The 22,485-nt window shown below is 36.9% G+C and overlaps 3 protein-coding genes across 4 annotated transcripts; 2 read left to right on the forward strand and 1 right to left on the reverse strand.

Moving 5' to 3' along the window:
* The first annotated feature begins 3,477 nt into the window (after positions 1-3,477).
* Positions 3,478-5,421, forward strand: LOC147558977 (uncharacterized). Its single transcript, XM_086660734.1, has 3 exons — positions 3,478-4,034; positions 4,594-4,960; positions 5,139-5,421. The coding sequence occupies exons 1-3, from the start codon at positions 3,690-3,692 to the stop codon at positions 5,156-5,158; spliced, it is 732 nt and encodes a 243-aa protein (XP_086516860.1). The 5' UTR covers positions 3,478-3,689; the 3' UTR covers positions 5,159-5,421.
* A 71-nt stretch (positions 5,422-5,492) lies between these two features.
* On the reverse strand, positions 5,493-12,527 carry LOC147558978 (dehydratase family). Its single transcript, XM_086660733.1, has 14 exons — positions 11,727-12,527; positions 11,423-11,494; positions 10,110-10,157; positions 9,238-9,392; positions 8,902-9,096; positions 8,713-8,824; positions 8,486-8,555; positions 8,364-8,422; positions 8,154-8,277; positions 7,909-7,979; positions 7,258-7,359; positions 6,915-6,995; positions 6,432-6,590; positions 5,493-5,791 (listed from the first exon to the last, which is right to left on the reverse strand). The coding sequence occupies exons 1-14, from the start codon at positions 12,300-12,302 to the stop codon at positions 5,741-5,743; spliced, it is 1,875 nt and encodes a 624-aa protein (XP_086516859.1). The 5' UTR covers positions 12,303-12,527; the 3' UTR covers positions 5,493-5,740.
* Positions 12,528-15,038: 2,511 nt separating this feature from the next.
* On the forward strand, positions 15,039-21,222 carry CYP97A3 (cytochrome P450, family 97, subfamily A, polypeptide 3). 2 transcript variants are annotated; one of them, XM_086660732.1, is made up of 16 exons: positions 15,039-15,562; positions 15,639-15,822; positions 15,963-16,182; positions 16,863-16,934; positions 17,094-17,204; positions 17,645-17,836; positions 17,979-18,140; positions 18,289-18,384; positions 18,489-18,590; positions 18,940-18,972; positions 19,068-19,148; positions 19,238-19,320; positions 20,010-20,141; positions 20,266-20,326; positions 20,649-20,714; positions 20,824-21,222. In XM_086660732.1, exons 1-16 carry the CDS (start codon positions 15,427-15,429, stop codon positions 21,010-21,012), a joined length of 1,920 nt encoding a protein of 639 aa, XP_086516858.1. In that variant the 5' UTR covers positions 15,039-15,426; the 3' UTR covers positions 21,013-21,222. The 2 variants fall into 2 exon arrangements, 1 of the variants encoding a protein (XP_086516858.1); XR_015234469.1 differs by having other exon boundaries at positions 15,082-15,562; positions 19,238-19,376; positions 19,692-20,141.
* Positions 21,223-22,485: the final 1,263 nt, after the last annotated feature.

Consider the following 22,485-nt stretch of genomic DNA (forward strand, 5'->3'; position numbering starts at 1 on the left):
TGACACGAGAAAGTGAGTGCCTATAGGAACTTATAGAGTTAGGTATTTCAGTTAGGCACCTTCTTCCTTCATCTTTTGTTCTTTCTTCTTCTTATCTTCTTCTCTCTTACAACCCCCTTCAAACACATGTTTCGAATCAGGAACAAACATGAGTCTGACTTGAATTGAATTAAGAGTGGAGAAGCGAATTCCCTTAGTGAATACATCTGCCAAATTAGCTTCAGAAGATACAAATTTCAGTTCAAGAGTCTGATGTGATACTAAGTCTCTTATAAAATGAAAGTCGATTACAACATGCTTAGTTCTCACATGAAGTACTGGATTAGAAGCCAAATACTTTCCACCCATATTATCACAGAAGAGTACCAAAGGCAGCTTAACTTCAACATGAAGTTCCTTCAGCAAGTAAGAAATCCACAACAACTCTGAAGTAGCTAATGAACGAGCCTTGTACTCTTCTTCTATTGAAGACCTTGAGACCACATTTTGCTTCTTAGAAGACCAACAGATAAGTGTAAAACCTAGGAATAGACAATAACCACTGGTGGACCTTCTAGAATCAGGACAATTTCCCCAATCAGAGTCTGAAAACCCAGAAAGACAAAAAGTGTCACCTAAAGAAATTGTAACCCCAATACCTAGAGTTCCTTTAAGATACCTAAGTGCCTCTTGAGTAATATAAGATGAGTGGTGCTAGGTTGCTGCATAGATTGAGCCAGATAATTCACAACAAATGTAATATCAGGTCTGGTCATAGTAGCATACTGAAGACCCTCAACCATACTCCTATAGAACAATGGATTATATATAGGTTCTCCATAAAATTTGGAAGCTCTTTTTCCATAGGACACAAAAATCAAGCTTGATTTACTATCCAAAAGCTCAGACTTCTGAAGTAACTTAGTTATATATTTAGTTTGAGTTAACTGCAAGGAGGATGCCTGAGAATGAACCTCTATTCCCAAGAAGTAGTGAAGGGTCCCCAACTGTTTCATAACAAACTCACTTCCCAAATCATTGACCAACCTAGTGATCAAAGACACACTTGAGCCAGTAAGAATAATGTCATCCACATAAAGGAGGAGTATGAGTAGATGTCCTTCTAAATAATACACAAACATAGATGTGTCTGGGGAGCTTCTCTCAAAACCCCACTTCTATAAATACGTTGTTATTCTTGTAAACCAAGCTTTAAGGGTCTGCTTAAGACCATAAAGAGATTTGTGTAGGAGACAAACATAATCAGGATGATTTGGGTCCTCAAATCTAGTAGGTTGTTTCATATAGACAGCTTCAGTTAAATCATCATGGAGGAAAGCATTTGATACATCAAGTTGTTGAGACCATTTATGAGTCACTGCTAATGTGAGTGCTACTCTTACTGTCTGAATCTTTACAACTGTATCCCTGCTGACTGTATCCCTGAGCAACAAACTTAGCTTATATCTCTCTAATGATTCATCAGAGTTATGCTTCACCTTGAACACCCATTTACACCCAAGTAAATTCATGGAAAGTAATCTTGGAGTCAATGTTCAAGTTTGATTTTGAAATAGAGCCTTGTATTCTAATTGCATAGCCTGAACCCAATGTTCATTTTGAACAACCAGTTTGTATGTTTTGGGTCCAGGAATAGATGAAATGGCAGCAATATAGGAAGAATGGAGGTCATGAGGTGTATTGAAACGAGTCACATGATCAGGAATCCCTTTGGATTTAACTATCCCACTTTTCAGCCTAGTCTGCATAAGGTGAAGATTGGTAAGAGCAGGTGAGGCAACCTGAGGGTGGTTAGGTGATGTGTGTTCACTTGGAGCATGTGAACTAGGGGAAGCAAGAGAAGGGGGGCATGAGAAAAGGGAGACAACTCCTGATCAGTCACTGGGTAGCTATTGTGATAGGATGGGACTGAGGTTATTGGACTTCGATTCAAAGAAGGCAATTGTAGAATTTGGCATGGGATATGTTGCTCTTGGGAAGGTTGAGTGGATTGTGTGACATTTCCAGCAAAAGGAAAGCAAGACTCATTAAAGATCGCATGCCTAGATACATATTTCTTTTGAGAAGATAAATCAAGACATTTGTAGCCTTTATGAGCAGTACTATATCCTATAAAACACACTTAGCGGATCTAGGACTTAGTTTATCATTTCTTACATCTCCTACATATGGATAACATACTGAACTAAAGACTTTAAGCATAGAATAGTCTGGGATTTTATGTTATCAAACAATAATAACATTCTAAACTACTTTAAAACATATTTTGTGTTGTAGCTCAAGGGTAAGGCTTTGGATTATGTGTAAGAAGTCAAGGGTTCCATTCCACCCATAAGCATTTTTTTGCGATTTTTTTTTAAACATATAAGGCTCCAATTTTTAACGCGACTTGGGGCCTCTAAAGTGTTTGGGACGGCCCTGCTCTCCGAGATGACAAGGAAGTCTTGTTCTGTTAAATACCAACTTTCTACTTGTCAAAGTCCAGAGGAAACATCATGGAGCAACTAAAATCTACAAATGACCAGCTGAATGATTCCATCAACCACAAATGCAAACGTACTAATCGTGTTAACGTAATAAGGAAAAAGTATCCAAGAGAAGAAGGAAATTCCCAGGGAAGAGAAAACTAAATCATACATTTAGATATTTCTGTTTTATATTATTTCTTTCTTTTAATATTAATCTTTTGGATATGTTTCAACCTCTTCAATATTACAAATAAAGGCGAGGAATAGTTTAATAACTCACTCTAGTTTCATAATCTATTACGTATCCTAAAATGAAATGAAATCTCTACTGAATTAGAGAAAGCTAATACAGACATATTATATCCTTTCCACATTCTTATTATTCTAAGAGATTCACATGTAAACACACCACTAGACTTTTTGTGTTGTGGCAATGCCTAAAAAGTGACTTTAACTTCGTGCTATTTCCATAGAGAGATGGCAATTCAGTCTTAGACACTCTAAGTTGCGAAGTCGCAATGTCCACTTCCACAACCCATTAAATTAGTCTATGTATGTCTTAATGTCCGACATGTGACATGCAAGTCGTCATCAATAACATGCTTATATTCTTATTACTATATATTGTATATCATCAAACTCGATCGCATGTTCTCTTTGTAATAAATAACTAAGCACTAGATCATCGGAATAATTAAATCCACACCACATGGGTACTAACTATACCATTTCAGTAATTGCATTATTAAGTAGTACTAATTATTAACTAATAGGATTAGGTTAAAAACATGTACAACCAACACCTACTAATTGACATGTTGTCTCAATATCTTCTCAATAGCCTTTAGTCTTTTCACAAGCCATATGACTTGGCTGGACAAGAATCTTAATCAATCACAGACAATGGAGACAGATCATTCAGTATCTTGTCCTTTGACCAAAATTAAACTCAATTAGTACTTACTCATTATCTTTCTTATTAGCACTATATAACACATTTTCCCATAATAATCTCATCATCACAATCACCCAATGAAATTTTTGAGGAGTCTTTTGTAGCTCTAGGTCTCTAGAAACAAGCATTGAGATATCTAAAGAGAAAGAGAGATCTGTAAAGTTCGAATCTTATCATTTCCAAATACAGAGAATTGTGAAGAGACTAGAGTTCGAAACTTACAGTTTCTAGAACAGAAATTCGTCGTTTGATTTTGAAGTAAGTTGATGGGTCAGGTAGGGAAGATTGAGGAGGTGGTAGGTGGAGGTCATCAACATCATGTAGGGAACAAGGTTTTACCAATATGTGAATCAACTTCTACTACTAATAATAGCACTATTCATCATCACAAGAAAGAGATTAGTGGTAGTAATAATGTTATTAAGAGTAGTGTTAGTTGCATTAGAGGGATTAATGATGATAATAACAATAGCAACCCTAATAAGATTAAAGCCATAGCTAGAATGAAGTCAGAGCTACTCAGATGGGCTGCAATTGCCAAACAACATCAATCTAATCAGAAAGGGTCAGGATCACCTGCTGGAAAGGCCACTTCTTACATCAGTAGAAAGGTAAACCACCCTACTAAAGTACTTATTCAATTAGGGTTGACTTTGGTTCTTTTCTCATTATCTGAGTCGAATTCGCCTAGTCAAACTTGTCTCAAACTGACTCGTCTGAATATGACTTGGTTTAGTCGGCAATAGTTATTTTAGGTTATTTCAGACAATGGACGCCCAATTCGACCTTGTTTTATATCAGACTTCGATGAACCTAAATTCATTATGATTTAACCATTCAAAGGAATAAGACGTTACGAATTAGACACCTATACATTGGGGCTACTATATCTATTAATTATATGCACACCTATCGACGTGAAACCTAGAGTTAGTCCCCATATCGATAGGTTGACATATGATGGATCTAGTAAACATTCTGAAATTTGACTTAAAAATATTGACATCTCGAGTCAGATTTAGATCTGACTGGGGGAAATAGAAATGGTCCTCCAAAAGTCATGTATATAGAAATATATAACAAAAAGTTTTTTATTCTTTTGAAGAAAGAAAAATGATTTACCATCTCAAACAATGACTAAACAAGTGTGTTTAATTTTGAATAATGAAGGTGGCAATGTTCAGAAACAGATCAGGGAACACCATAAAAGCCCTAAGAACAAACAAGGATAACAATAGTATTGGTGAAGTAGATGAAGTTGGTAGTTTAAGCTCTCCAAAAATCAGTTTCAAATGGGATGTTGTAAGCACTTGTTCTGCCACTTCTGCTGTCTCAGCCTTCTCTACTTTGTCTTTGCCATCAGCTTCTAAAACAAGAAGATTAATCCACCATCACAGTCATACCCACATCCATTCAGATCTCCCCAGACCACCTTCAATTTCAACTTCAGTTGTTCATCAAGATGATGATCAATATAATCTTAATTCAGATCAAATCAGCACTCCAAGATTAAACTGGATCACCACTGATGATGATTGTAAGATTTCTCTCTTTCTTTTTTACATTAAGGTGTTATTTGTTTTTCAATCATCTGAATTTTGAAATCTGAAAATAATTTATCTGTCGTTTAAGTTTAGTAGTTCGACGTTCTTTACCCTTATAAGTGAGTACAATTTACAAATGGACTAATTACACTTTTTGTGTGCTTGTTACAGTTTTGGTGCTAGAGCTTTGAAGAAGTGGATATCATGCCAATGACATTGGTGTCTAGATGATGACCTAATTTGTTTCATAATGTACTTAGGAATTAAGGTAAAAAAAAAATGAAAATATTAGGACTATTAACCTTGTGATTTGAATGAAAGATTTTGATGAGACTAATAAAATAGTTTGAAATTTGAAGTCTCATTTCAACTAATTTGTAACCAAAGTAGTTACAGATTTCTATGTAGATCTCCAAATTAGTACTAATTGTTTCGCTTAAGTTTTATGCGTTAATTTTGTATTCCAAGAGTACCGAGACTCGAGTCTAATCTAGAGTTTATTCGCCTTTTTATTGCAAAAAGAAATAAAAACAAATCACCCCGGCATTGCTTGCAGAATAGATAATCTGTTCGACAAAATAGTTCCCTAAAAAATTAATGACTCATAAGTGACCACATTTTCATGTTACATCCAAGAATACATAAACACGAAAAATTCTGTTCGAAAAGAGACAACTACTCTGATAAATTAGGCAGCCTCATGACATGCTCTATACGAGATGGGTAATCTTCGGTTGTACAAAACTGGGACGGCATATTAGTCTTCTCTTCTTTTACTCGTCCGTGACACAACCTTGTGAAGCTGATTTAACACTCTTGATGTACTGAGATGAAAATAAGACAGATTATTCAGGCAAAAGACTCGGATAATTTGGTGTTAGTAAAACTGTTGGTGGAATAAACATAGTATGTATGATTTGAAATGGAAATTTCATGTTAAAACTTAATTCTATGTTGCTTGGGAAAGACCTTCTAGACCTGGGGACACAAGACGTTGTCTTAGATATCGTTTAGGCGTTTTGGGTTGGTTTGGTGCCTAGAATGGTAAAATGAAGAAGCCTGAGGTGGTCTAGAGAGGGTCCATGCCAAAGGAAAGACTTTGTACCAAGTGGAACTAGGCTACTGGTCACTGATGATGCCTAAATCAAGGACAATATGGCTGGAAGAGCCCATGAAGGCTCTCTTATTTAGTGATGGGTGATGTGAATTGAAAATTTCATGTGCAAGTACTTAGTTCCGCATTGCTTAGAAAGACCCTCAATAGTTGGGGCTAAAACAATCACCTAGTTTTACATATTGTCTAGGCCTTTTGGGTGGGTTAGGTGCCGGTCCAGGTGGAGAGGCCTTGGGTGGTCCAGGGTAGGCACATGGCGAGGAAGACTTTTTATGTGTAGGACAGTAGGCCTTGGGCGGTGCCTATTGAGGACAAAACGTCTGGTATTGAGGAGAGTGTTGCATCAGTACCTTGAAAAGAACTCCTTTTGTAGCTTTGTATGGAGGAGCAGTCCATCTCGTTCGACGCTCAGCAAGCTCTTCATCTGTCAACTGAACATCCATTCTTCTTTTCTCAACATCAATTGTGATGATATCTCCATTTTCAATCAGAGCGATGGGACCACCTTCCTGTAAAATGGCCAAAACAAACTTCTTAAACATAAATTTGAATTAAGGGAATTCAACATGCTTAGAACAGCTTGCGAGGAGCCTAGATCGTTAAATAAGTAACGAGGTAAGATATGACTCGTTATATTAAACGACCTCCTCTTACCAACACATTGGCCTTTACCAACAAATTTCAGTTATATCTGTCTGTAATATATTTATGGCTATCTTTTCTTAAGGTTTTTCTAGGGTAAGACTACAAAAATTTTAATAATGTAGCACTAAAAGAACAAGCAACATAAGAAACAAAAGTAACTTAAGTGTATGTAAGTCGTAATGGCGCACCTGTGCTTCAGGGCATATGTGGCCAACAACGTAACCATGTGAGCCTCCCGAAAATCGACCATCAGTCAACAACGCTACTTCCTGCATTTTAAAAATTGAAGCAAACAAAGAGTTGTCTTTAGATAAATCTATATCTGCATTACCAACTACTCCAAGGAGAATAGTAAAATGAAGAGAGAATCTTCATGACCAGAGTATCACTAGAGAAAAAAGGACTCGATAGCAAGTCCTAGATGATAAATATTTAGGGAAGAAAATGATTTTGCAGCACTAGCAGCTAGAGATATGAGAAGACAACTTCTGAATGAGGAAAGAAATGTAGGCAAGAGAACTATAGTTATACCTTCCCAAGACCTGCTCCCATTATTGCACTTGTTGGTGTGAGCATTTCAGGCATGCCAGGTCCTCCCTTTGGCCCTTCTCCTCTGATGATGACAACTTTTCCCTAATAAAACATAAGCATTAGAGCTGTTTAATGTGGTGACATAACAACCTAGCTGCATGTGTAAATGGAATCAGCAGCACCACAAGCTGACACACAATGTCTCGGACCAAGTAGTAAATAAGACTAAATTCAGGGAAAGCATAAGAACACAGTTCTTCCACAAATGGGTTTAACAGCCTCCTGCAGTATGTGAACAGAACAGGGTTAACGAACATTTATTGGATTATACCAGTCTTAAATTGGGTTTTCTTTTCATATTGGCCGCTGTGATGAATTATTAAAACCAACTAAATCGTTTCTCAGCTTTTCTCTACGTGTTGATGATCTCGCTTTTCACTTATTTGCATTTTAATCCCTCTTCTATACCTTACCATTCATGTCGTATTCTTGCAATTTGTCATTTCCTGTGAAATTGTCTTTAGGAAACAGAAACAAAAAAGGTTTTTAATCTGAAATTCATTATAATGGTTAGATCAAATTCAGCACTAGAAGAAACACCAAACTAGTCATGCCTTCCCACTTTTTCCTTTTCGAACTCAATGTTCTTACCTTAAAACTCATTGGATCCTCAGTGATGGCTTCTATCATCGACTCCTCGCCCTCAAAAACAAGAGCAGGACCTGCAGAAACTTCCGATTATTCTCTAATATTTATTCTCTATAAAGTTAACTGCACATGAACTGATCACATTGATGTAATTCATATTTTGACGTCGGCAATTTCTGGATAAATTATTCAAGAAAAAGTTCTGGATAAAATTTTACAAGATAACAACGGGCGCAACAATACAATACCAGAAAAATATAGCCCTTCTTTTCCAGTGATTTTAGCCACAGATCCCTCCGGTGCAATATTTCCACGCAAAATCTGTATGTGCCCAGTAGCTTTGATGGGTCTGTCCAATGATCTAATTACTTGCTGGAAAAAAAACATGCACTTTGATCTCCATTTTTAATGAAAAAGTAATAACTAAAAAGCCGTGTTGACGAATATGTATGTCTTACCTGACCTTCAGATAAAGGCGGGAATAGTTTTGCATTTTCCGCCAATGTCTTTCCAGTAACTAGAAAAAAGTTTTACATTAGTATCAACTAGGAGAGGAAGTAAATGCGTCCAATTAACGTACCAGTCATACAATCCCCATCTAAAAACCCATGCTCCAACAAGTAACGAATGACCGCAGGTATTCCTCCAACCTATCAACAAATTGATTATCGTGAATCAAACAAGAGTACCTCTAAATCCATGACAAAGAAGCTTCAAGAATTAGGAAAGAGGTCAAATGGATAGTTTCCCTCAAATTAAACTAAATAACAGCACATAATGTGAAATGATCATTTCGCCTGAACGCACCTTATGTAAATCCTCCATCACATATTTACCGCTAGGCTTAAGATCAGCCAAGAAAGGAACCCGGTCACTTATCTTCTGAAAATCATCGAGAGTCAGATCTAGACCAACAGATCTGAGAAGGAAAAGATATATGTTACACACTATGTAATTGTCAACGAGTACAAAATAATACGCAATCTGAGTCTCTACCTTGCAATAGCAATCAAATGCAACACAGCATTGGTTGATCCACCAAGAGCCATAACAACAACAATAGCATTGCGTAAAGATTTCTCAGTAATAATGTCTCGTGGTTTCAAGTCCATTTTGATTAGATCCAAAAGATACTTTCCAGCTAAACGACACTCATCCAACTTCAATGGATCCTCTGCTGGTGTTGAAGAGCTATTTTGGATATGAAAAAGAACACAAATAGATAACTGTAGTAAGGATAGCAACCAAAACACACATGAGCCTCAAAAAGGATAAAAAGAAGCACTTCGAAATTAGTTCTACAACTAAATCTTCGTTGAAACATAATTTTACCTGTACGGAAGTGACATTCCCATGGCCTCGATAGCAGATGCCATTGTATTTGCAGTATACATGCCACCACAAGCCCCTGCTCCAGGACATGAATTACGGATTACATTCATTCTCTGTTCATCGTTGATGGACCCACTTACGAACTCTCCGTAACACTACAAAAACGTATCAGCCATAAATAACAAATTGAGTGGAGTGGTGGCTTCTAGAACAGCATCTAGCTCTAAGTAACTACGTAATACAAGGGCTGGTTTTTCATCAAACAGCAAAAACTATTGGTGACCTTATCCTTGGGAATCTCCCGAAATAATAATCTCGCACTATTCACCTGATTTGGGCTGTTGTGTTAGATTCTCATGTTGTAAGAAAGACAAGAATAACGAAATGACTCCACTGAAAAATTACGCAGCTAACCTACTCAACTAGTTAAGCTAATGGACTTTTAACAAAAACGAGTGACTTGAGAAAAGAAAAGTAGGTATGCCAAATTTAGGATACTCGGTCATTCAAGTACCAAAAGTTACAGGGAACACCATAAGCAGGGGAGCCAGAATTTTCCACAACCTTGAAGTTTGATCTATAATGTACGAAACAATGCTTGAGAGAGTGAGAACTACACACTCCAACTGTCTTAAATATGTATGTGCTCAATGCTCTATAGTTACACTTCACAAACCAACAAGTGTCACCAAGAGGATATGAAAAACCAACTATATTCGTAACAGGCAAGATATCAAAGAAAACACTCATCCAAAAGAATAGGGAATTCACAACAAAATATTATTAAAAAGAACATATGATAAGTTGTACAAGGGCAACAAATAGTTAACAAAATCACAGGATCATGTAAAATCACTATTTAGAGTGCATACCTGGAATGCAGATACGATATCCAATGTATCACCTTGAAAATGACCGGGCTGTATGTGACAATAATAAATAAGTGATTGCAATGGTGAGAATTCTAACACGAACATAACAAATTAAATTCCTCTGCATACTAAAACTTCTGCACAGACCAGGATGTATTTAACCATCTATAGGAGTGTAGACATTTACTACGTTTAACCGCTTAAACAAGAGTTATGCTTGTTTATCCCTTGGTGCCGCCTCGAGGCTACATTTTGCCTTGAAAAAAGCAAACGACCTTGATAATTAAGATAATTTTTAAAACCTTGTTTATGATATATCATGCATCAGCCACACTAAAAGAATTCCACATTCCTGCGGGATTTATTCTCGCTATTCTTTTATAATACTACCCCTGGGATTTATCAATAATAACGCTTAGCATATCCTGACCGACTGGCCGAAACGATTTGGTATCCAATATCATATATTCAGCCTATAGAAACTATGTAGTTGGTCTCGGCCGAGACGGCCGAGAATCTCGGGTCTCGTCTCGGTCTCGGCCCTCTCCCGAGACGAGACTCGGCCGAGACCCCGAGTTAGGGCTTGGCCGAGTTTCTCGGCCGAGACAACCCGAGACCGAGACAGCAACTTCCAAATATTTAGATTTTTTTTTTGGGAAACTCTTTGACCTAAATTAAGTACTATTATTTATTATATTCTCAAATCTTAACTACTTATTATATTCCCAATGTATCTAATATAAACAGCAATAATACTATATAGAATATTTAGGGTTTATGCCTTAGAGAGAAACTAATAAATTCTTTAGAAACTTTCAAAAGTTTAGTAGATTGGGATTTCCTTATACAGAAATTTCTATATTATATTTCTAATGTAGCTAATTTCTATATTATATTCCCAATGTAGCTAATTTCTATATGTACAAAAATTTCTATATTATAAACAGCAATAATACTTATTATATTCCCAATGTAGCTAATTTCTATATTTGCTGTCTCACCGAGAATCTCGGCCTGTCTCGGTCTCGTCTCGGTCTCGGCCTTCGGCCGGACCGAGAAAACTACATAGTATAGAAAAATGTTTTTCTCTAAAGAGTCCAAACACCCTAGACATAATGCATACATTTCTTTTGTTTGATATATGTGACTCGGAGCGCTCATAGTTTGTGTGAGGGGACACATTGGAATACTATGATATTGGTCAAGTATACATGTTGGAGAACTTCTAATTCTCTACATAAATATTTATATCTCAAACATGACAATGAAATGATTTGCATGCACAAGCGTAATTTAAGAATTCGGTATCAGACCTTGATAGTTCCACCGTAGACCATGATACTTGGTCGATTAAGCCGACCCATTGCCATAATTGTACCTGGCATCTGTCAATATAAGTTGAATCAAATTAAAAATGAATAATTGACATGATAACCGAAGTTCCCCATGGCAAAGGTAACTCAAAAAAAAAAAAGCTTTTTAACCCAGTAAATTGGTATATGAAATCTAAACTAAGACTACTTTTTCTCAGAGTGATTGAACCAAAAACAAAACAGAAATGCAAGAATTGAATCAAATGGTATAAGAGATAAGTGAATTAAGGGAAAAAGGGATTACATTTTTATCACATCCAGGGATAGAAATGTTGCCATCATACCATTGAGCAGACATAACAGTTTCAATACTATCAGCAATCAAATCACGAGACTGCAAACTGAAACACATTCCTCTAGTACCCATTGAAATGGCATCACTAACACCAATAGTATTAAACCTAAAACCCACCATTCCAGCTTCTTGAACACCTTCTTTGACGGCCTCGGCAAGGGTGAGTAGATGCATATTGCAAGTGTTTCCTTCATACCAAACAGAGGAAATGCCCACCTGGGGTTTACGCAAATCATCTTCTGATAACCCAACGCCATAGAGGACGGCTTGAGAAGCTCCTTGAGATTTGGGTTCAGTGATTCTGGAGCTGTATTTGTTGAGTTTTTGGGTAGCAGAGGAAGGAGGAGGAGTTTCTCCGGGGACACTGGAAGAAGCAGAAATGTGATGAGAGCGACGGCGTTGGAAGAGACGATTAGTCTGAGTAGGGAATGATAGAGAAAGGGCATTGGAGGAAATGGTTTTTGTGGTTGTGGTGGTGGTGGTGGTGGTGAGAGGGGGAGGGGATATCAGAAGATTAGCCTGCATTTTTGGTGGTGGTGGTGGTGGTGGTGGTGATGATGGGTGGTGGAAGGAACTAGTAAAGTAGGGTTTTAGGTGGGATTTTGTGGGCGTGGGAGTGGAATGAGATTTGAGTGTATAAACCACTCTGCTGAGAGTGGATCCACTTGTTAGGCGGTGGCTATTGGTATAGGGAGATATACAAGTACAGGGAGAGCTCTAATAGCACACATAAGAGCATCTACCAATGTCACACTTTAAGTGACAACATATAGAGGCAGGGACGGAACGAGAACTTTTGTTAGGAGGGGGCCGAACCATTTTAATCATAAACTAGTTTGAAAATTTTATATGGACTTTCATTCAAAATTAAACATAAAAATAACAATTAAGTCATAGAGATTAAACACAAATAAAAAACAACATAGGGCTACTACATCTGATAGTTTTTTCTCTTTAATGTATCAAAATGGAACTCGTCGCTCCTTTAGATCTCTAAAATCATCTATGATGAATTTTGTGTTAAACTTCCGAGAAATTTCTTTTTCAATGTACAAAATCAAAGAATCTAAGAGAAAATTATCATTCGTTTTGTTGTGTGGCCTTGTTTTAATTATGCGCATAGATGGGAAAGATCGTTTACCTGCTGCAATAGAAACAAGAAGAGTTAGCACAAGCTCAATTAGTCGATAACACGAGGGGATACCTTACTGAATTTTTAGTCTTTACCATCCATAGACACAAATATGAGATCGTCTTCAAGTTTTTGAAGTCTGGAGATTGAACTACATTATGTTCATAATGTTATAGTTGTATTCTCAAATCTTTTTATGTTCTGAGAAATCTCGTGGATAAAACTTATCTACCGTATTATAGATGTCATCAATCCTAAAACAGTTGTAAACTTCGCGGGGAACCAATGTTGAGCTAAGAACAAGTAGTTCTACTTTTTTTTTTTGATGAAGGAAGTAGTTCTACTTAATTCTCACTAAATCGACTATTTAACTCTTGCAGTTGACAATTGCAGCATAAAAAACATCTACCCTGTAAAATTGTTTATTTGTGAAGTTGCGTTGTTGATAGCGAGGTTTACCCTTCCTTCCAACATATCGAGCATTCATATCTGGAAGATCTATATTTCGCGCCTCACTAAAAAATTTACCTAGCATAGTCTCATAGGTTTAAAATTGTTTGGGGGTCGTGCAAGATTTAGTAACAAGTTGGGACTTGTAGGCAGTGACTTCAGACATTAGGTCAGTGGGTGGATAGAATGAACGATTAATGTTTGCTTTGGATTGAGTTTGGATTGGTTGGGAGGGGCACTTTGTGAGGAGTCGAATTCGCGGGGCAAGAAGTCAATGGGATTGGGCCGTTGACCGGAAATCAAACCTTCACCTGTTAATATTTTTGCCTGCACCGACGACATTTTTGGACTTAACCTGTGACAAGAGACAAAAACACACGTGACCGTAAGATCTCTTGGACACCATGATGGTGCCGCCCTGAGGGAGCTCCGACGGTCAAGTCAGTAAGCTTGCAAGAGACGTAATAAATACGTGAATGATATCCTTGGAATGTTACTGTTGGTTTGACAGTGGTCAGAGGTTAGGCACGACTCGTAGAGTGGTTGCAACTCGATCTCTACAAATAGATTGACTTGCTTGGAAAGAGATTATAACAATGCTTCTGAGGTATGTCTTGTGGATGAGATAACTATAGGTTTGACGTAAATAAGTGGAAAACTTTAGGATCTGACCTTGTATATTGATAATCACGTGGGAGATGTGCAAAAGCCATGACCTTAAGGAGAGATAAAGTAATCAAACCCTTGTCGAAAAAGTGGTCGAACCATTGATAAAGTAGGCAACCCCTTAATAAAGTAGTAGTCATGAGAGAGAAAATAAATGTTTGCTTTCCAAGGTCCTGTACTTGACGAAGTCCTGTACTTGAGAGGATCTTATACTTGAAAAGGTTTTGTACTCTGTGAACAATACTTGCTAATTAAGGTCTTGTACCTGAATGTAAGACCGTGATAGTACTTGAATTAGAGGGAGGAAGCAGGATTATGTGAGAGAACGAACTCTATCAAAGAACAAGGCTCTATAAGAGAGAAAGTAAGTTGTATTCAGTATGTTTGGTGACAATCAGATGAGAGTGTTAAGCCAGTACTCGATGTGTTTGCCCAGAATCTGATGCTCTATATCATCGCTGGTTCGGTCATTTTATAGCGTCTTTGGTTGACTCCTACCCGGTGATGGGTTGTCGTCTTTACTGGCGGTAACGCATGGGTTGTCACCATAAATACGGATATCATAACCGCTTAACGGGTAATATCTATGATACTATCATCTTGAGTGACTGTAACGTTTCCTCAACGGACACACGGTGGGAGGTTCGCTGAGGAGGTGAGGACTAACCTCTTTATCCAGAGCTAGAAGTGCTTGCGTATCTTCACGTTGTTTCGGGGTGCCTAAAGCTTAATGGGCCGGGCCCATTAGTTATTAATTTACGGGCTTGGTATCGTGTAAGCGCCCATCAATCGTCTCCGGGGGCGCTCCTGGTGACGTATTTTGACCCATACGCTTTAACTTTAATTTCAAATTTTCAAACCTATTTGTAAGACAGTTGTTGGAAAGAATTGAGGGCCATATGAGATACCCTCCTGGCCCTCACATGCATACGCCCCTGTATAGAGGCCGTCTAAATTTCTTTTGTCGTCAATAGAGATCTTTAATATGTATACTTAACACAAATGTCACTCTTAAATTCAATAAGAAAAAAAAAAAAACCACCTCCTACACTCGCTAACTCTAATAGGCAAAGGGCAAGCTTGTGTGATGCCCTGCCTGTTTACCTGTAGGCATCCATACCCGTCGGATTCCCACAGTTAGATCTAACCAAACCACTTGAAAATTACAGTTTAAAATACGGCAACACAGAAAAGGGTCTGTTTTCAAGTACTGAGAAGTTCATTGTCTTGGTAGTCTTTTCATCTATCCCTTGTTTAATCTCCCCCTCTTTCTTTTTGTGGGTCTAAAAAAAAGCCAAAATAAAAAATTCAGTTCATGGAATCCATATCTTCCACTCTTACAAACAATACCTGAACAAAATCTCTTCCCACAAATTGTGTCTGAAGAGATCTTTCTTATTCATGGCTTCTTGCAAATTTTCTTTACTACAGATACCACCTTCTGTAATTCCTAACCAATCTTCAATTCAAACCAATTTCTATCCCAACAGATTGAAACCCACCACCACAATCTCCTCAATTTCACTAAAATTAAATGGTCTCTCTCTCTCTCTCCCCCCTTTCTCTCTAAACTCTGCTACTTCAGTTTTACTGAACCCCTTGGTTTTTTTCAGGAAGCAGTCGCTCCTACTCAGACATTAGATGTTCTTCATCTTTAAATGGGAGAGGAGGAGAAGAAGATTCGACCCAAAACAATGGGAATAGTTCTAAGACAGCAGAACGCCTTCTTGAAGAGCAAAAGAGAGCTGAATTGGCTGCTAGAATTGCTTCTGGTGAATTCACTGTTCAACAATCTGGGTATTTAAACTTACCCACATTTTCTTTTTCTCTCTTAATAAGTTTTTTGAAGTTATAAATGATTTTTCCATTGTTAAGTGAGCTTAATTTTATTGTTCTTAACTTGTAATTTTTTTGGGTTTGTGGGGTTTGGGATGAAGTTTTCCATCTAAATTGAGGAATTTCCTTGCAAAGTTTGGTGTGCCTGAGGAATTTTTGAATATCTTGTCACCATCCAAATTGAGTGAAGAAGAAGAGTTTAAGGAGATTCCACAAGCAAGAGGATCACTTAGTTCCATGAGAGGACAACCCTTTTTCATTCCCCTGTATGAACTTTTTCTCACTTATGGTGGAGTCTTCAGGTTGAACTTTGGTCCTAAGGTACTCACTCAAACTAAGCTAAAGAGAAGAGATTTTCTTTTTCTTTTTTCTTTAAGAAAAGGAAGAATGTTGAATTGAATAAGACTGTTTCCCCAATTAACAAACACAAAAACAAAGACAAGTTTACTTCAATCAAACTACATAGTAGAGATTAAAGGTTATTGTTCTTTATTTTTCAGCAACTTTGACCGCGATTACATTGTTTAGACATGGTTTGCTACGGGGATCCTGTTCATCGAGTAGAAGTGTACCAACACTATAATACCGGAGACTCCCACTTTGGTGGCTTAGTATCAAATTTCACTGTACACTTCTACATCGACGATTACCAAAGTCAATGAACTATGGAAGGTTTATGCGACATTCCAAAGAACATAGCAAAGTATTGAATCTCCTTGTTAAGACTGGACTGATGAATACGATTCGATAATGGATTTCTTCATCACATAACACAAATGTGAACAAATATTGCAAGTGAAAAACCAATATGCTAAAAGATTTTAGTTCATATGTCCATTGTTATATAGAATCCTACAAGTGCCACTTGATTGTCCATCAATTGACAATATCCTTGATACACGCCCCTAACCCTACTTTTCTTCTCGGGTTTGCCTTCTTATAGATTTAGCATTTTTTTTCACTGGAATTCAACATTGACAGTTGGTTGATTTCTCTTGCAGTCGTTTTTGATAGTATCTGACCCTTCTGTTGCAAAACACATATTGAAAGATAACTCTAAGGCTTACTCAAAGGTAAATATGTTTTTTCGTTAAGAAATTTTCAAAATGATTTATTTTCTGTTCAATAATATTTGGTTGAGGGTGGACAGGAGTTGTTTCTTCAGCACGTTCCTGACTTAACTCCTTGGTTAATTTGCTTAACTGATGATGGTTATTATTTGTCCGCTACAGGGTATCTTGGCAGAAATATTAGAATTTGTCATGGGTACAGGACTAATCCCTGCAGATGGGGAGATTTGGCGTGTTCGCCGACGGGCTGTTGTCCCAGCACTACATCAAAAGGTATGTTACTCCGATACATATGTGTTTTGTGAATTGGGGGGACATGCAGTTCGTCTCCATTTCATGTTAGTTTAGTAAGTGTGCAGTCTGAGATGATGCCTAGATATTTCAAAGTTGATGGTTTAAAGCTGTATGGTATAATATTTACTTTTTTTACTATTTTAGTTACCCGGAAAGAGAACTCTTCATTGTTTCCCAATTTGTTGTAGTATTTTGTAAGTGTACAGATTGATCCATTAAATCAGGGTAAGTGTTAACTATAAAACTTGAGCATTTATAAGATGAGTTGTGGCTGCCAAGTTGTAGTTATGTATGACTCATTACTCATAGCCTTAGGTCTATCGATGCCATCCTAGACAAGCTAAACTTCATATATTAGTTACAGGTGTGGCTCAAAGCAACTTTTAAGATTTTTTCTTGCTTTATATTTTCTTCTATAGTATGTAGCTGCTATGATTGGCCTCTTCAGCTCGGCTACAGATAGGCTTTGTAAAAAGCTAGATGCTGCTGCGTCTGATGGGGAGGATGTCGAGATGGAGTCCCTCTTTTCTCGTTTGACATTAGATGTCATTGGCAAGGCAGTGTTTAATTATGATTTTGATTCTCTAAAGAACGACACAGGAATAGTTGAGGTACACATTATGTTTTTACTAGCTTCTGTGAAGATTTTTTGTTTTCATCTATAATATTTCCTTTTCAAAGCTGTTGATTGGATTTTGAGTCTCTTTACATGCAACTATTATTTGTTTAACTATTATAAATTTCACAATTCAGGCAGTTTACACTGTTTTGAGAGAAGCAGAAGATCGGAGCATTTCTCCAATTCCAGTTTGGAATATTCCAATATGGAAGGATATTTCACCACGACAAAAGAAAGTTTCAGCAGCTCTCAAGTTGATCAATGATATACTCGACGATCTTATTGCAAGATGCAAGGTATGTCTTGAGTTAGTCAGTTTTAGCTAAAGAATGTGATGGATTTCTAACATGGGTAGGTCATAGTCCCAACTATCTACACTTATGATGTATTTAGACACAAGTGATAACTACTCAGCTGAATTTGCATCTATTTCGTTATTCATAGAGGATGGTAGAAGAAGAAGAACTGCAGTTTCATGAGGAGTACATGAACGAGCAAGATCCTAGTATTCTTCATTTTCTTTTGGCATCTGGGGATGATGTATGTCACATCTTTCCACTGTTTCATTAATAGATATTGTGTTGGTATCTGTCAAATCATTAAAGATTAATGTTTCGGTAGTTGAACTTGGTCACTGTTCTTAGGTTTCAAGTAAACAACTACGTGATGACTTGATGACAATGCTTATAGCAGGTCATGAAACATCTGCAGCAGTGCTAACATGGACATTTTATCTTCTTTCCAAGGTATGATACTTTTGCTGCAAGAATGCATATATAATGATTCAGTATTTGATTTCACTGCTGCTACTGGTTAGACTTCCTTTGAAATAGTCTTAAGCCTACTTTGTTTTTCTCTGTTCGATATCCCCTAAACCGACTAAGTTTTACAAACTAAAAATATCACCAAATAGCTGGAGAACACAGTTAATCATCGTTTTACGAAATATGAACCCAATACCTTATAAGCAACACTAACTTTCTGTTACATTATATGTTCAGTTCCACAGGCAATGGAAATATTATATAAGTTAGTTTTACATCAGAGGAAAAAGGTTGAACATAAGTTGATAAGTGTAAGTGTCATGTTTTGCAGGAACCTAGCGTCGTGAAGAAGCTACAAGATGAGGTTAGTTTTACGTTTATGTCAATAATATCGACCCAAAGTGATTTATAATTTTTCTCTGTAAATCCAAAATAGTTTGATTAGATTTCGGTTTGTAGGTTGATTATGTTTTAGGAGATCGCTTCCCGACTATTGAAGATATGAAGAAACTTAAGTATACAACAAGAGTAATCAATGAAGTAAGGACGCAATATCATTCAAAGAAGAGTCTTTGTGATTGGTACTTGTCAACTGAACTATACACTTGACCTTTTCTTTCTTAATGCAGTCCTTGAGGCTCTATCCGCAACCGCCAGTCTTGATCCGTCGTTCTCTTCAAGATGACATGCTAGGACAATATCCAATTAAAAGGTTTGGGTTTCTAACAATAAACATAAAGGATGTAGTTTCTCTAATTCTTTTGATACGTTTTCTATCGAACAACTCAATCTGTGTCTTGCAGCTATTCTATTTGGGGCAGTCTTATATTGACGCATTGAAGTCCTCATACACACTGCATTAGAAAAATCATTAGTTTATTAAATATACCACCTCCACCCGCCAATATCCCGTACATGTTGATTTTAGGCCCTGCATTAGATTTTCCCTCGATGTTAACTTAATCTGTGCATTTTTTGTGTTGCTTAAAGAATTAGTAACCCTTAAAGAAGTTCTGGAATCAACGTTTGTTCAGGAACTGTGTCGTAAGTGCCAATATTCAACAATTATCTCCATCTTACAAGATATCGACCTCTTGTTAATTGTTATATGATTATATATCGACCACTTGTTATTAAACTCTTGGGGTTCCTTTTTATATTTGGGTTTGCTTCTCATTAGAGTGTAATATACTATAGGAACTCAGATTCTCTCTCTTAAGTTATTATCCTTTTACTAGTAGATTCCTATATGCATGTTCTGATAATGTGTTTTTCGAACATATATTTCTGTTATTAGTACGCCAAATTTATTTTGTCTTTTATGTTATTATGACCTCCACCACAATCAGTGATAATCATAAACTGAGGAAAATTTTGAAAATCGTTTTATTTCGAGAACAGTGGTGAAGATATCTTCATTTCTGTCTGGAACCTTCATCACTGCCCCAAACATTGGATCGATGTGGAAAAATTCAACCCGGAGAGATGGCCTGTTGATGGACCAAACCCAAATGAGACCAACCAAAACTTCAGGTTTGCTTTTGATGTTTAGTTAACTGCACTTTCTATGGGTTCCTTGCTTCTACATTTATAATCTAGACCGCGAAAATGTGTCGGAGATATGTTTGAACCTATTATGTCAATATTCACATTTCAGTTATTTACCCTTCGGTGGAGGACCGCGAAAATGTGTCGGAGATATGTTTGCGACTTTCGAGGTAATCTTCTCATTTCACAAGATAAATAACGTTATATTGTATACATAAATCTTAAATTAGGAAATTGGGGCGATGACCCCATTTCCTATTGATCTTGGTTAAAAAGCCACCACGACAAAAATATCATTCGTATACCTACCAATCAGCTGTTAATAGAACTTTAGCATATTCCAAATGCTTATATTCCCAGTACAACAAGCTACGCCAAACAAAAATGTGAGAACAGAAAAACCTAATTTTGTACACATATGTGGGTAGTTTGTGTTTTGGTGGTTCTTCTGTGTACACAGTGACCATTCAAGATTTCTTTTTCGAATTGTAGACTGTAGTAGCAGTTGCAATGCTTGTTAGGAGATTCGACTTTCATATAGCACAAGGAGCACCTCCTGTGAGTTTCCTGTTTCTTGTTATATCTATCTTATTTAACTATAATCATCACAAACAAAAGTTAGTCCTTTCAAAGAAATAGTTTTAATATCGACTCGACATAAATACAGGTGGAGATGACTACAGGAGCGACTATCCATACGACAGAGGGGTTGGTAATGACAGTTACACGACGGGCCAAGCCTCTCATAATTCCAACGTTGGAGCCGACCACCCTAAAAGGAGATAATGATGTTTCCGATCTTCAGAATCCATCTCCATCTATGGTGGCTTCATCCGTGAGCATGGGAGACCAATAACAAGGTCAAGTTTCTTCTGTTTGTTCTTAAATACATTTTTCTCATTTTCCACTTGCACAGCACATGACAGTCTCTATCTAGTTATAGGAAAACAAAATCGACGATGGACGTCAATAATCATGTATATTATTTGAATGTGAAGCTGTTTCAAAGCTAAAAAGATACGGGTGCTTCTAAATATAAATTCAAACCAGGCTCACCTTTAATCTATATATGACTGTTTCTCTCTAGTGAGAAGAGGGGTTTGTGAATTGTTGGAGATCTTCTATAAGACTGATGTTCCAATTTAACTAAAATAAAGAGAATAACTTGACCGTCGATAAAGAAATGAGAATAATGACATAAATTTATTAGACGTGAGACAGAGATGATGAACAGTCAACAATCTGGGAGGGTTTATGCCTTTACGGGCAAGAACCGTGTATTATGGTCTCATTCCACATCAACTTTTTGCTTGTTTAGCTCACTGAAAACTTTGTAGCCCAATGTGAAAATAAAAATGTGCTTGGTTTTTAAAATTTGGTAGCATAAAGTAAGGCTTTGTTTACTTGGGTCTTGGGCCTAGAGTTGGGCCTCGCTCGTCTGAAATTGTTGTGACAATATCTTATTTGGGTGATTTCATTGTTATACCGAAGATAACAGAGTAAATTGAAAGTACTTAATGTATTATTGAACGATGTAAATGATTGTCAACTGGATTCAGACTATTAAAAGAAACCACTAATTTGTATAATGGAGCTCCCAAATAGAAGTACCTAGGTTAAACTATAGATGAAATATTATAACAATATTTTGGTGATTTTTGAATATGAAGACTGAAAACTGGCAGCTCCATTATACAAATTGATGGAGCAAGTGGAAGTGGGTAAGGTAGAATCTGTATAAAAGTGTTTGTTTTCAGAGTGTTTTGACTTTGAAAAAAAGAAAACCAGAATCAGTCTTGGGGAGAGTCATGGGAAGTGAGAAAGGCACGTGACAGGATGTTATTAAGTTAGTGCTAATCATTATTATTACTATGTGTTGTTGAAATACTGAGATTTTGACATTGACCCTCACTTTTATATCGATATTAGAACTACACTCCCGATTTTGTAAAAATTTTGATTTACACCCCCACGTGAACGAAAAACGTTAACTTCTAGTTAAATGTCAAGTTGTGCAAATCACACATGTGAATTAAGACAGGAATGGCCTTATATATGATTTGACATTGACCCCAATTTTTATATCGATATTAAGACTACAATCCCGTTTTTTAAAACTTTTGATTTATACTCCAACGTGGATGGAAAACGTTAACTTCTTGGTGAATGTCAGTTGTGGGAATCACACGTGTGATTCAGGACAAAAATGCCCTTATTTACATTTTAATTTTCATCTCAATATCTTCTTCTTTTTTCTTCCATTAATCAACTTAATCAACCACAAACAACTATTTCCTTTATTAACTGCCACCACCATCATCGTCTTCAT

This window comes from Eschscholzia californica, unplaced genomic scaffold (genome assembly GCF_041429995.1).
Source record: "Eschscholzia californica isolate CP2 unplaced genomic scaffold, dmEscCali1.0.p SCAF_2, whole genome shotgun sequence".
Classification (NCBI taxonomy): Eukaryota; Viridiplantae; Streptophyta; class Magnoliopsida; order Ranunculales; family Papaveraceae; genus Eschscholzia; species Eschscholzia californica.

Excerpts from the sequence above, each read along its gene's own strand:
- CYP97A3 (XM_086660732.1), top strand. The coding sequence starts at position 15,427 with ATGGCTTCTTGCAAATTTTCTTTACTACAGATACCACCTTCTGTAATT. Across the intron at positions 17,205-17,644 it reads TCCCAGCACTACATCAAAAG|TATGTAGCTGCTATGATTGG; the intron begins GTATGTTACTCC and ends TTTCTTCTATAG. Across the intron at positions 17,837-17,978 it reads ACGACACAGGAATAGTTGAG|GCAGTTTACACTGTTTTGAG; the intron begins GTACACATTATG and ends TTCACAATTCAG.
- LOC147558977 (XM_086660734.1), top strand. The coding sequence starts at position 3,690 with ATGGGTCAGGTAGGGAAGATTGAGGAGGTGGTAGGTGGAGGTCATCAA. Across the intron at positions 4,035-4,593 it reads CTTCTTACATCAGTAGAAAG|GTGGCAATGTTCAGAAACAG; the intron begins GTAAACCACCCT and ends TGAATAATGAAG. Across the intron at positions 4,961-5,138 it reads GATCACCACTGATGATGATT|TTTTGGTGCTAGAGCTTTGA; the intron begins GTAAGATTTCTC and ends TGCTTGTTACAG.
- LOC147558978 (XM_086660733.1), bottom strand. The coding sequence starts at position 12,302 with ATGCAGGCTAATCTTCTGATATCCCCTCCCCCTCTCACCACCACCACC. Across the intron at positions 11,495-11,726 it reads TCCCTGGATGTGATAAAAAT|ATGCCAGGTACAATTATGGC; the intron begins GTAATCCCTTTT and ends TTATATTGACAG. Across the intron at positions 9,393-10,109 it reads ATATCGTATCTGCATTCCAG|TGTTACGGAGAGTTCGTAAG; the intron begins GTATGCACTCTA and ends ACGTTTTTGTAG.